General features: G+C 38.9%; 1 protein-coding gene across 3 annotated transcripts; it reads right to left on the bottom strand.

Annotated features, from left to right (window-relative positions):
- Positions 1 to 630: 630 nt before the first annotated feature.
- LOC115778925 (fatty-acid amide hydrolase 1-like) lies at positions 631 to 11,321 on the bottom strand. 3 transcript variants are annotated; one of them, XM_030727302.1, is made up of 15 exons: positions 9,864 to 10,220; positions 7,112 to 7,225; positions 6,677 to 6,817; positions 6,399 to 6,532; positions 5,581 to 5,787; positions 4,808 to 4,848; positions 4,540 to 4,664; positions 3,839 to 3,964; positions 3,647 to 3,744; positions 3,294 to 3,393; positions 3,115 to 3,158; positions 2,969 to 3,008; positions 2,777 to 2,885; positions 2,518 to 2,663; positions 631 to 924 (listed from the first exon to the last, which is right to left on the bottom strand). In XM_030727302.1, exons 1-15 carry the CDS (start codon positions 10,062 to 10,064, stop codon positions 802 to 804), a joined length of 1,749 nt encoding a protein of 582 aa, XP_030583162.1. In that variant the 5' UTR covers positions 10,065 to 10,220; the 3' UTR covers positions 631 to 801. The 3 variants fall into 3 exon arrangements, with proteins under 3 accessions (XP_030583162.1, XP_030583163.1, XP_030583164.1); XM_030727303.1 differs by lacking the exon at positions 9,864 to 10,220 and adding an exon at positions 11,263 to 11,321 and having other exon boundaries at positions 632 to 924; XM_030727304.1 differs by having other exon boundaries at positions 633 to 924; positions 9,840 to 10,116.
- Between the last annotated feature and the right edge of the window lie 477 nt (positions 11,322 to 11,798).

Genomic DNA, 11,798 nt, shown 5'->3' with positions numbered 1-11,798 from the left:
TGTTTCTAGATAGATAAATTTCTAGATGTCTTTCTAGCTATGAGGCAGCAGTGCTAACCACCATGCCCCATGCAGTTAATTCCTGTGTGTTTCATTATAACACCAGGATCATTTAGGGCCAGTAATTTGTAGATTTGAATATTGTGTAAATATGTAATGTGAGCCACCTCCATCACCTAACTCAGTAAGAAAGAAATACAGATGCACGAACAAACACGCACACATACAGTAGTTTCAGTTTTAAAGTTAGTGACTTCAATTTTTGAAATGTATTTATTTGTTTATTGCCTGTGAAGCCCTTTGTACATTTACATGTGACTTTGGCCTTTACAAATAAAACTGGCTTGACTTTGGAAGAATATACAGAATTAATTGTATTTCAATATGTCAGATAGCTAAGAGCAAAGAAACACGGGCGTATTCTGTGCAGACGTATTACTTTCAATACCAATTCAGAATCCTAATTTTCAACATTTTTACACGTGATAGCATTGCCTCTGCCTAATGTTGACATGATTCCAATTTTCTTTCAAGCTTATAGTGCTTTTTCATGCTGTATAACATGAAATGGATGGTGAAAGCAAGACAAAACAAAAAACATAGCAAAACGTAATTTTCACAGTTAACATTTATTTAATTTTCAGCAAACAAAAGACAAAAAAATGTCACGATTATATTTGTAGTGCAGAGAATGCTCCAGAATTTATGACATTTAGCTTATATTTGCAGGAGATACTCAAGTTAACATGTCACCTCTGAAGTCTGCAGCCTCTCATGTGAGACTGACAAAGAAAGCAGGCTTTACATTTTGCTCTGCTTGACCAGTTGTTCCACTTCCTTCATGAAGCGCAGGCAGAGTTCCTCCTGCCACGGCAGGGCAACACACTGCACCGCCACAGGCAGACCCTCGCCTCCACTCACTGCCTGAGCACAAAAACACACTCCTGTCACTTAACACTCTGTGGCTGGACCCCCCACAGGATTCTGCATATATTTATTATATTATGTATATATTTGCGTGGCCACGAGGACACTAAGAAAAGATAAAAATTTGAAAGAACCACTAGAACAAAAAAAAAAATACAAAACCTCTACAAATATCAGAGTCACAATAGTCTGGTCTGGTTCAGTTCTTGGTTCTGTGTAGGATGGATGAGCCTTTAACATGTCTGTGTTCAAGGGCCTGCTGTTTCATAATCATACCCACCATCAGTGTACTCAGTACAATGTCAAGTCATGATAAGTAAAGATAAGAAATCCCTTCATTAGTCCCACGGTGGGGAAATTCATTGTAGCAGCAGCAAAGGTATTGTACAGAGGACAAACAGTAGCTAGGATACAATGAGATAAAGTATAAGAGGTAAACTAAAAAATAAATATAAATATAAAAGTTTAAGAGGTAAAGCAGATAGAATGATAAACATCTGTATAAACAAAATGTACAGTATAAATAATATGTACATAATGGAGGACAGAATATACTATATAAAGATATAGATTACAAAATGGATTATTATATTGCACCTGTTTATTGCGCTAAATAAATATTGAACTATATTATTGAACTATAAATAATAAATATAGTTGAAGTGAATATTGAAGAGTTATACATCACATTTTTTTTCATAAAGAGCCAAAAAAAAAACTGCTGGTATTTTATTAAAGAAAATCTTCAAGCTTTGGTCGTCATTTTTTTGACAATATCCAGAAGCTTTGCTACCCTCTTGTGGTTTCTCAATGTAACTATTATAATACATGCTTCAAAATGACTCTTTCTAACCTGGCTTAAACACACACACACACACACACACACACACACAGAATTAAGATTAAATGCTCTATATCTATATATTGTACTGTAATATTAATTTTCTGACATGTCCTACCTTAATAGATAATGTAGGCAGAAGGTGACTTTTTTTCCCCACCAAAAGTCCTGCATCGTGACCGAAGGGGTTAAATTAATGGCCATTTTGGCACTTTTTAGATGCACGTTTATTAGACAGAAGTAGGTGAAACACAGAAAATGTGGGGGGAAAGAAGTAAAGGCTGGCTGAGAATCAGTCTGGCACTGACTTCTCCGGCAGCATCAGTGGGTCACCCATTATTGTACATTCTTTACATTCTTTGACATCTGTGAAACTTAAGTGAAGCAGGCAAACAGCTCTAGGTTCCCTGGTGTCACATAGCTATCTTGGTCATCACACATTTCTTAAAAAAAGCACAGGAATGACTGAACATTTTAAGGAAACATAAGAAGGCTAACTTCCAATGACAAGCTCTTGTCATCATACACACAGAGGAGTAACAGGGAGCATCCTGATGAGATCTACATTTCCCAGGACAGAAAGGTCCACATGGCACCCATCTACAAGTATGCCATAATAAATGTATCTATAATTTAGACTTTACATCAGTGTATCCTGAAAGACTGTTCCTGCATGAAAACCTGGGCTCAATTAGTTTCAATAACACCTTGTGTTCATCAGTCCTACGTAACTGGTACAAGATACTTACTTCTTTGAAGAGATTGTCGATCATGTCCTGATAACATCCCTTATAATGCTTGAGTTCCTCCTCATCCTCTGCAGTCACTGTGGAAACAGTGACTACACCCGCAGGAAAGTTGAGGAGATTGTAGAGCATTGTGTAACTGAGAACAGCTGAAACAACAGATAAGAAAAATAGGTTATTGATGATGAATAGACAACAATGTGCTGGAAACAAAGTGGCAGTTAGAAAGACTAAATTGTCTCTCATACTAAGTATACCATACTTGCAACTTTGCCACAGTAAAGGAAGTTGTAGGCTGGTCCAATCACGGGGCACAGAAGCACATCAATGTTGCAGCTCCTCCAATGTGCTATTGTCTCATGAATGTAGTCCTAAAAAAAAAAAAAAAAAAAAAAATCAGTTTCCCCTTTATACTTTCATTCATGACAATGCATTAGCTGAAAGCTAACAGTACCTCAACAGCAGCATGCTGCTTCCACAGATCTGGAACAGATCTGAAAATGAATTAGTATGTTTTGATATTATTCCTAGCACATGTATTATACAAAACTGTAACAAAGAATCAAGCACAAATGACTAGTGTAAATAATACTCTCTCACCGAACTCCGCAAAGAGCACCAATGTTGGCAGAAGCACGAGGAAACTGCAAAAAAAGAAAAAAAAAAGAATGGTATTAAGAAACAAAAATCAGCATTATTCTAGCACATCACGGTGTGTTTTATCAGGTCAAACTGCCATTTTCAAACCAATGTGTCGGTAACAGAATGAGAGATCTCACCACGGGCTTGAGCAAGAATGAAATGATTTTCTTCAACCACTTAGGGAGATTGTAAGAAAAAATCTGAGGCTTTAGACAAGGGTCCACAGGTCCCCCCTTCCTGAAATGAAAGGGATTATTGGAACACAAAAAAATAGAGACAGAAAACTGAGACTTACTGTAATAAATTCAAAAAGCGGTACAACATGCGCTCATAAAAGCAATGGCAGCACGGTGATGTATGGTTGTTTAGCAGGTTCTTTATTTTAGTTTATCATGCTATTAGCTATCATTTAGCACTGAAAAGAAAAGAAAACCTGTAGTTATTATTTAACAAGAATTAATTAACTGAATTATGATAAAGAACAACTCACAGTTTTTGTAGCAAGGTGGCAGCTCCATCTGCAAATACACCCCTTCCCAATAGTTCAGGGACAATTTCATTCATGTTCAGTAAATGGTAAGGGACCAACTAAAGACACAAATGACAGCATTAAGGACATATGGCTCATATCACTTACATAATTTGTCAGTGACTATAGTGTAGGTGTGGGTTGTTGTCTTACTGTGTGCCCAGCTTGCTCTAACAGAGCTTTGACTTCTCTGACGCCTCGGGCCATGCTTGGAGACGGTTGTGAGTAACCATCGTTTTCCAAATAACCAATCCTTAGAGGTTTGGAGCTTCTGTATATCTACAGATGAGGCATTTTCATTTTTTAGTCAATTAAACAGAATAAGATACCTTTTAATTAACTTATAATAATTTGTAAAGGTTAAGGTTACAGCCAAAAGTCCTGTACTGTTAATGCCAACATTTTAATTCAGGTGAGGTCAGGCTAATGTAGACAGCAACCATCTGTCCAAAAAAAAATTCTCTTGATTAGGGAAACTTCATAGTTCAGCTTAGGGTCATGGAGCCAGTTTTTTTTAAATAAAATCTAACAAACTCTGCCTTACCAACATATCCACAGCAAGCAAATCAACAACAAGCCATATCTTGTTTTTTTTTTTAATCCTCACATAGATCAAAATGAAGAATTAGAACAGCACTAAACTTTTAGTGCATGACTTTGTAAAACAGCGAGAGAGAAAGAGAGAGAGAGCCCTCAAGGTCACTGAGATGCACCTATGGTATGAATTTGAACATCCTAGGTCACATTGTTCTCGAGTGATTGTGTTCACAAAGTTGAAAATTGGCCTTTTAGGCTGAGGGGCAAAAAAAAATGATTATCAAGAGAGGATACAAATCCTACAGTACAAGACACACCTCCATATTAAAAGGCAGTGGTGGAACAGTGGGGTCCAAAGAAAACATGTGGTCACAAAGAAGTGCCTGCATGCACAGAGCCAAACTATCCACATCTCTTGCCATGGGTCCAGGAGATGAGAGCACTAGTTCAATAAGAAAGATAAATCAATGAACCAAATGATCCACAGAATTTGTATATAATATTACTATATAATTGTTAAGTAACTTTTACTTTATATGCTTGTTAAGTAATTTACTTTATATGCTAATGTGACATATTCCTTACCTGACTTTTGCCCTCGACAAATTGGATGAAGCCCCTGCAAACTGTTGTTAACAAATAAAGATAAAAATACCGTCAGCTGTCAGTGCTGCCCCTCAGCCTCCTGGCAGTAGAACCTTTAGGTGGTACTTCTGCTGGAAGCACAAGTTCTAGAGCACATAATTACCAAGTTTCAGTAGATCTTAATGGGGGGAATATGAGCCTTACTGACTTTACTCACCATATCAATTCAGAAGGAAATGGCTAAGCAAGTACCAGGAATAAGAAATGCTAAAATTATAATAAATATAAACCACTGAGAATACTGTCACTTCCTCTGATTGGCATTATTATGGTAAAAACTAAGTCAATCTAGATTTTTAGTAAATGCATCTATGTTATCAATTTGAAAATCTTAGGCGATATGTTTCTCAAGTTATCACGTTCAAAAGATGAACATAAAAGTTGACCTCTGACTTTGAGGTCAAGTTCCCAGAGATTCATATTGTCCAAGATTTTTAGAAGATACATTTATATTATCAATCTGAAAATCCTAGGTGACATTGTTATCAAGATCTTCAGAAAACCTGGCCTCTAACCTTTGGCTTGGGGTCAGGGTCACTAAGATTTGAATTTATTCGAGATCTTTAGTAGATGCATCAATGGCATGAGTTTAAACATCTCAGGTCACATGCATTATTGTGTTCACAAAGTTGAAAATTGGCCACAACAATATCATCAGCCTGAACTCATCACTGTCAAATAATTTTGCATGAAACTGACTGAATAAGACCCACCTCAGCCGACCTGCTGTTGGCTTGATACCGCAGATCCCACAGAATGAGGCAGGAATACGGATACTGCCACCTATATCAGTGCCTATACCAAGCAGGGAGCCTCCTCCCCCAATGAGAGCCCCCTCCCCACCAGATGAACCTCCAGAGGTCTTTTGGGGGTTATGGGGGTTCACGGTCTGCCCATAAATAGGATTACTGCAGTCATAGCTTAAAGAGGACACAGAAACACAGGCAGGTATTGAGCCTTTACATAATACAGTATGTACATTTGGATTAGGTAAAGACAACTGAATGAATGCACATATGCTGTGTTTTCACTAGTACTCAACGTGACTCGACTTGGCACGGTTTTGTTTTGTTTCTATTACAATTGCGTACCACCCTGATGTGGGTGGACTTGATATAGCAATGCGGGCAAAAGTCATTTTTATGCGATTCAAACACGGCCATTAGCTTGGAGACCTCCTGATACACCAAGCACAGAAACATCTACACCTTACTGTTGGTTTGTGTGTCTCCATTTCCCATTTTCTGGGTTTTAAAAATGGTGTGTTTGATTCTGGCAAAAGAGTCGCTCTCATGACTCAGGTAGTGATGACACTCCCTGGCCAGCTGCAGGCTATTCTTCGACATCACATTTTGAGATCGGAACCCCGGCTGAGTGGGCACTAAAAAAAGTACCTCGTACCAAGACCTAATGGAAAACCCTAAAAACCGTGCAGAGTCGAGTCACGCTGAGCAGGAACTAGTGGAAGTGCAGCAACAGTTTTTAATGTGTTATAGTTTTTTATCATGTGAATTATTGATAAAAGATTTACCTCAAAAGGGCTTGGGGCAAGTTGGTTTTCACAAAGGGAATAGCTCCTTGTTTCTTCAGGACTTGAACAAGCACACTGTCCTTATCAGCAGGCTGATCCAGGTTAATGACCACACCACAAGAACAGTCATGATTCTTGTGTTGTAAAAAAAAAAAAAAAAAAGATAATGTGTATGAAAGAAAAAGAGCTATAATGCTCAAGAATGCTATAACAGACTCAGAAATACTGACTGGAAATCCTATGTGACACGTGCTTGCATTGTATAAAGACAATTATACCTTAAATGCAACATTTTCTTTGATGCTAACTGGAACGCCATACAAGAGACATTCCTTGTTGGAGCCAACAGTTTTCAACTGATCCAAGCTCTCCAGCAAAATTTCAGTACAGCAGTTCAGCTTTTTGTTTACAGCCAGAGTCTGTGGGAAGGGAAACCAGCACAGACAGGTTCAGATTAGCAGATTCTCCTGAAAAGGATGTTGATGTTGTAGTCAAAATATTTATAGAAGGAATGTGTGTACATGTTTACTGTAATAAAACACATTTCTGTGTATTAAGAAACAATAAGTACCAAATAGGACAAATGTCAAAAGTAAACACCACTGAGATATGACATGAAAATGAAAAATGAAATTGATTTCCTAGTGTACAATTTGGATTTTGGTCTGAAAGAGTGTTTGTTATGTTCAGCAGTGAACATTTGGATACTGAACCTTTTCCATGTAAGAGTAAAGCACATCCTCGGGGCTCAGCGAGCCTTCCTTCAGTTTCTTTGTCAGCTCAGAGAGGGACAGATCCACGATGAAAGCGGAGTCAGTCATCAGATGCTAAAAGACCAGTGACACACACCCACACAGAATCACTATGTCATGAAAATATATAACGCTGCAGCAAATCTTTCAATCTTCTGCCCCACCCCCCACCCCACCCCCCTCACTTGTGAACAAGACAGACATTCCTAAACTCCTCCACTTGGGGCAATAACTCATTCCTGACATGGAGCGACCATTCCATCTTTTTCCAGCTGAGATCTACGGCCTTTGACTTGGTGATACCAATTCTCATTCCAGTGGCATCATTACTTGACTGCAAACCACCCCAGTGCAAGCAGGACGCCATGGTTTGACAAAGCCACCTGAACTGCATTATTTGCATAAAGTACAAATGCAATTCTGAAACCACCAAACTCACTGCCCACAAATTCCAGGTTTCTTTTGTAAAAAAAAAAAAAAAAAAAATGTCCTGATCCTCTAAAATGGTGTCTATAAATAATGCATCTTATTGTAGTAATAAAAAAATACTGTCAGCCGTCAGTGCCACCCCTCAACCTCGTGCCAGTAGAACCTTTAGGTGGCACAAATCCCCTGGAAGTACAACTTCCAAAACACATAATTATCAGGTCTTGGTAGATCTTAATGGAGTGTATTATGAGCCTTAGTGCCTTTCAAAGGGCTAAGAACCAGGAATGAGAAATGCTAAAATCGTAATAAATATAAACCACTGAAAATACTGTCACTTTGATGACAGTGATTGGCATTAAGAATCATCCGAGATTTTAGCAGATGCATCAATGGCATCAATTTGAAAATCCTAGGTGATCTCTTTCTCCAGTTATTGCATTCTGAACATTTTCAGAAAACTTGACATTATGTAGAAGAACACAGAGCATGTCAAACCTTGAAGCACTTGAACTACAGCTGCTGACGACCACACCGGGTGTCATCCTGTCAGCTGAGAACAAGAAACTGAGGCTACAATTTGCATAGGCCCATTAAAATCAGATAATAGAAGACTATTTATGCTGACCCTATCAAAGGTCAGCATAAATACCATAAAAGCGTGCCTTGTATCAGCTGGTTCAGGCTGGTGGTGGTGGTTTTGTAATGATAGCAGGCATGCGCGTAATTAGTCGACAACACCCCCTTGTAAAAAAGCGAAAAAATAAAAATGAGATAAATGTATATGTATTGTTAGCTGATGATTTAATAACTATGCCGCTGTGTATCAGACACACTATGAATACCGGTTCAGATATTTTAGCTAGCTCTGTTAGACCTGCTCCTCCTAATCTGACAATGAGTCAAAAGAAAAAGAAAAGTGGTTATTTGCGCACACGCGGCACAGTACAATACCTGTCATATGTAATAAACTAAACTCATTAAACAATAATATGGTTTTACTCAAGTGAATCCACACATAACATTTTATGTATTTAGTTATTAATAACTTATATTATTACTGATAACAGGACTGACGATGAGAGTCCCAGAAGGTCCAGGATGAGACTCATTATATTTTAAACACATCAAGTTAAAACCTTTTTTCTCTACAGATCATGTTTAATAGTAAAGATTGCATTAAACTCTCACGTGCTCAGTGGAGAACAGACTGCTGTAAAATACTGTATTTATTATATTTGGCCAAATTAAAACAGTTTCTTTAAAAGTGGAATGAGGGGCTCCAAAATAAAAACAAAACAGGTTCATGAAAGATATTTGTTATTGTTTGAAGAAACGTGAAAAATGTAAGCCTTTTCTAAATTGTTGAAGGTGCAGAGTAAAAACAAAGAAAGTTAAATAAATACATAGTAAAAGCATTACGATGTACTTCTAATACAGTTAACCCAAAATCTCCTGAATCCTTTTAGAAAAGTAAATGATTTTATAAATAAATAAATAATCAGAGAGCTTAACCCCCCCAGTGTTGGACCCAAAGTTACGCCCTTGATGGCAGGGACATTTGCTTGGCAAACTTTGGGCCCCTTAGTACCAACTGAGAATCATTAAAACACCACAGCTGACCATGTCCATCCCTTTATGACCACAGTATACCATCTTCTGATGGCTGTTTCCAGCAGGATAATGCACTATGCTCAAATCATCACAAACTGGGAAAAAAATAATTAAAAAGAATCTCTCATTTTTTCACTGCAATAAGTTCAATGTACCCAAAGGCCTCTACGGTCAACAGATCTCACTCTACTAGAGCACCTTTGGGACGCAATGGAATGGAAAATTCACATCATCTCCACTCAATAAATTTGCAGTAACTGCATGATGCAGTCATGCCAACATGGACCAAAATCTCTCAGGAATCTTTCCATGAGCTTGTTAAATCTATACCATGATAAATCTAGGAGTACTAAGGCAGTTCTGAAAGCAAAAGGCAGTGCAACCTAGTACTAGCAAGGTGGTTCTAATAAAATGGCCAGTGAGTGTTAATGCAATAAATAATCCAGAATAGCAGTATGTTATTGCTGTGTTTGTCTTGTTAACTTTTATTTTAATGCTCAAGTAAGCGTGTTGACAAAAAAATAAATAAATAAAGCTGTCAGTGATTCGGTAAGTAATGCCTAAAACTCTGTCAGGTTTGAACTATAAACAGACAAACCGTTAACATTTCTCTCTAAATAGGTAAAAGTTCAAGGCTCTGAACTCTCACCGACTGTTTGTACCGGAGCACCACCTGCTCTGCCCGCTGTAAGCTCTCCTCTCTCCTGTTTCTGGCTCTCTCAATCTTTTCCTTCGTCTCTCGTTGACTGTTGGTCTTTTTCACCAGCACAGCCAGAGCTCCAATACAGCAGGCAGTGCCAGTGAGCAGAGCTGCAGTCCAGTTGTCCATCTTCATTCCCGTAATGAACTGTTCAATGCTCTGTGTGATTTGCATCTTTGTCCTGTTGCAGTTTGAACGGGACAGGCTGACCTTATCAGAAGAGTGCTGTCAGTCGATAGTGTTAAAGGTGTGCTTAAAGTCCCAAACAATCTTACGTTGCAGTCCACAGAGTAACTCACTGGATCCTGCTTTCAGTAACCCGGACATGGTTCTCCCTCTGAACACAAGCACAGTGTTGCCAGATCTTGCGACAGAAACAAGCAACCAGCTCTATGAAAACAAGCCCAAAAGAAGCCCAACTGCCAACCCACAACATTGTGTAAAATAGGCCGATTTTAAACAGTATAGCTCTATAGTAGTGTAGCTCACTTCTTTGTTTTGTCTCATTGTGTTTTGGAGCAGTAAAACCCATGGTTCTTAGCCTCATAGAAGAGAAGGGTGCACAGTTTTTGTGTGTGTGTGTGTGTGTGTGTGTGTGTGTGTGTGTGTGTGTGTGCTTCTCTGTATTAGCATGTTGAACTAAATCAGCATGGTGAGCACATATTTCACACTTGCAAAATCTGGGGAATGCCTTTGGTACGTCTCCCATTAGGACCGCAGCTACTTTCAGAGGTGTATGCGGACACAATTTTTTATTTTTTATTTTTTTTTTTTTTGGGGGGGGGTGAAGGAGCACATGGGTGCCTAATCAGCGCATTTCATATGCACAGCTGTTAAATACAGAAAATGCAACTAGAGAAATAATGTCGCCGCATTGTTTTGGCGCAGTCCTCTTGTGCGGCGCCCCTATGTATTGCAAATAGTGTATATCCACTTTTAGCGCCACTGTCTCCCATCTGAGCTCGGATCCATTCTGTAAGTTCGCTCTCTTTCTCCCACTCTTTATATTTTTTTTCTATATTTTCCCCACTTACTGGAGCTCATTCTTGCGCTGCCTCCTCTCTAGGCTGTTATCAGTGTTTGTTTTGGGTGTACGCCCGGTCAACTTGGGCAGGAGCGATAAACAGGAAACGAGGGCTTGGAAGGGACAAACTACCTACCACTCGTCTTTTGCTTTATTATAGGGCGCCGAGAGATATTCAAGGAGTTTCACTCGGAAAGAAAGTCAAGCCCAAATAAGCAACTCCACGTTCAAAAACAAGCCCAAAAAACCGCAACCCGCGACTCACGAGATTTGCAAGCGAGTTTAGAAAAAAACAAGCCCAAAGTCGCTTATAATAAGCGGACTTGGCAACACTGGTTTCATACCTACCTAGACGCTGCATTGAGCGGGTTGGGCCGTTACTGTGATACGTCAACGCGTCGTTTCATCATAGCTTCTGGTAGCTCATCAGCAGGTCTGGGAAAGCATCACGTGGGCAGGATATTATTTATCAAGTCTTTCAGATGCTCTTGGACTTCCGTAATATGGGTGTAGAGGTGTCGTTCCTTTGGGTTCTTCCACATGCGGGGGTTGAAGGCAAGAAAAAGGTGGACTTGTTGGCAAAGATGCATTCAAATTACAGGAAATCAATACCGATGTACTGTTAAGCAAAGCAGAGGTCAATAATATCGTTAACTCTACGCTGGTCTACGCTGTAAATACAAACAAATATACTGAACTTCATAAAGCTCCTTTCTACAAAGTTCTTGAAGTTAATGCCTCATTCACATATGCATGTATGTAACACAATAACCAGACCCTGACATGCAGATACATCCGCATCCGCAGGTTTTCTGAATTAAAAAAAAAAATCAGTGATTTTGCTGCTGCTACTAAAATTGTAGAGCCATGTTTTATTGCATACA

Source organism: Archocentrus centrarchus, chromosome 4 (assembly GCF_007364275.1).
Source record: "Archocentrus centrarchus isolate MPI-CPG fArcCen1 chromosome 4, fArcCen1, whole genome shotgun sequence".
Lineage (NCBI taxonomy): Eukaryota > Metazoa > Chordata > Actinopteri > Cichliformes > Cichlidae > Archocentrus > Archocentrus centrarchus.
Note: the sequence above shows the minus strand (reverse complement) of the source record. Positions and strands in the feature narration are given on the sequence as shown.

Bases quoted from the DNA above. Each gene is read 5' to 3' on its own strand.
- LOC115778925 (XM_030727304.1), bottom strand. From the start codon at position 10,064: ATGCAAATCACACAGAGCATTGAACAGTTCATTACGGGAATGAAGATG. The intron at 5,788-6,398 runs GTAAATCTTTTA...GTCCTCTTTAAG, and splicing joins TTGCCCCAAGCCCTTTTGAG to CTATGACTGCAGTAATCCTA. The intron at 2,886-2,968 runs GTACTGTTAGCT...TTTTTTTTTTAG, and splicing joins AGCAGCATGCTGCTGTTGAG to GACTACATTCATGAGACAAT.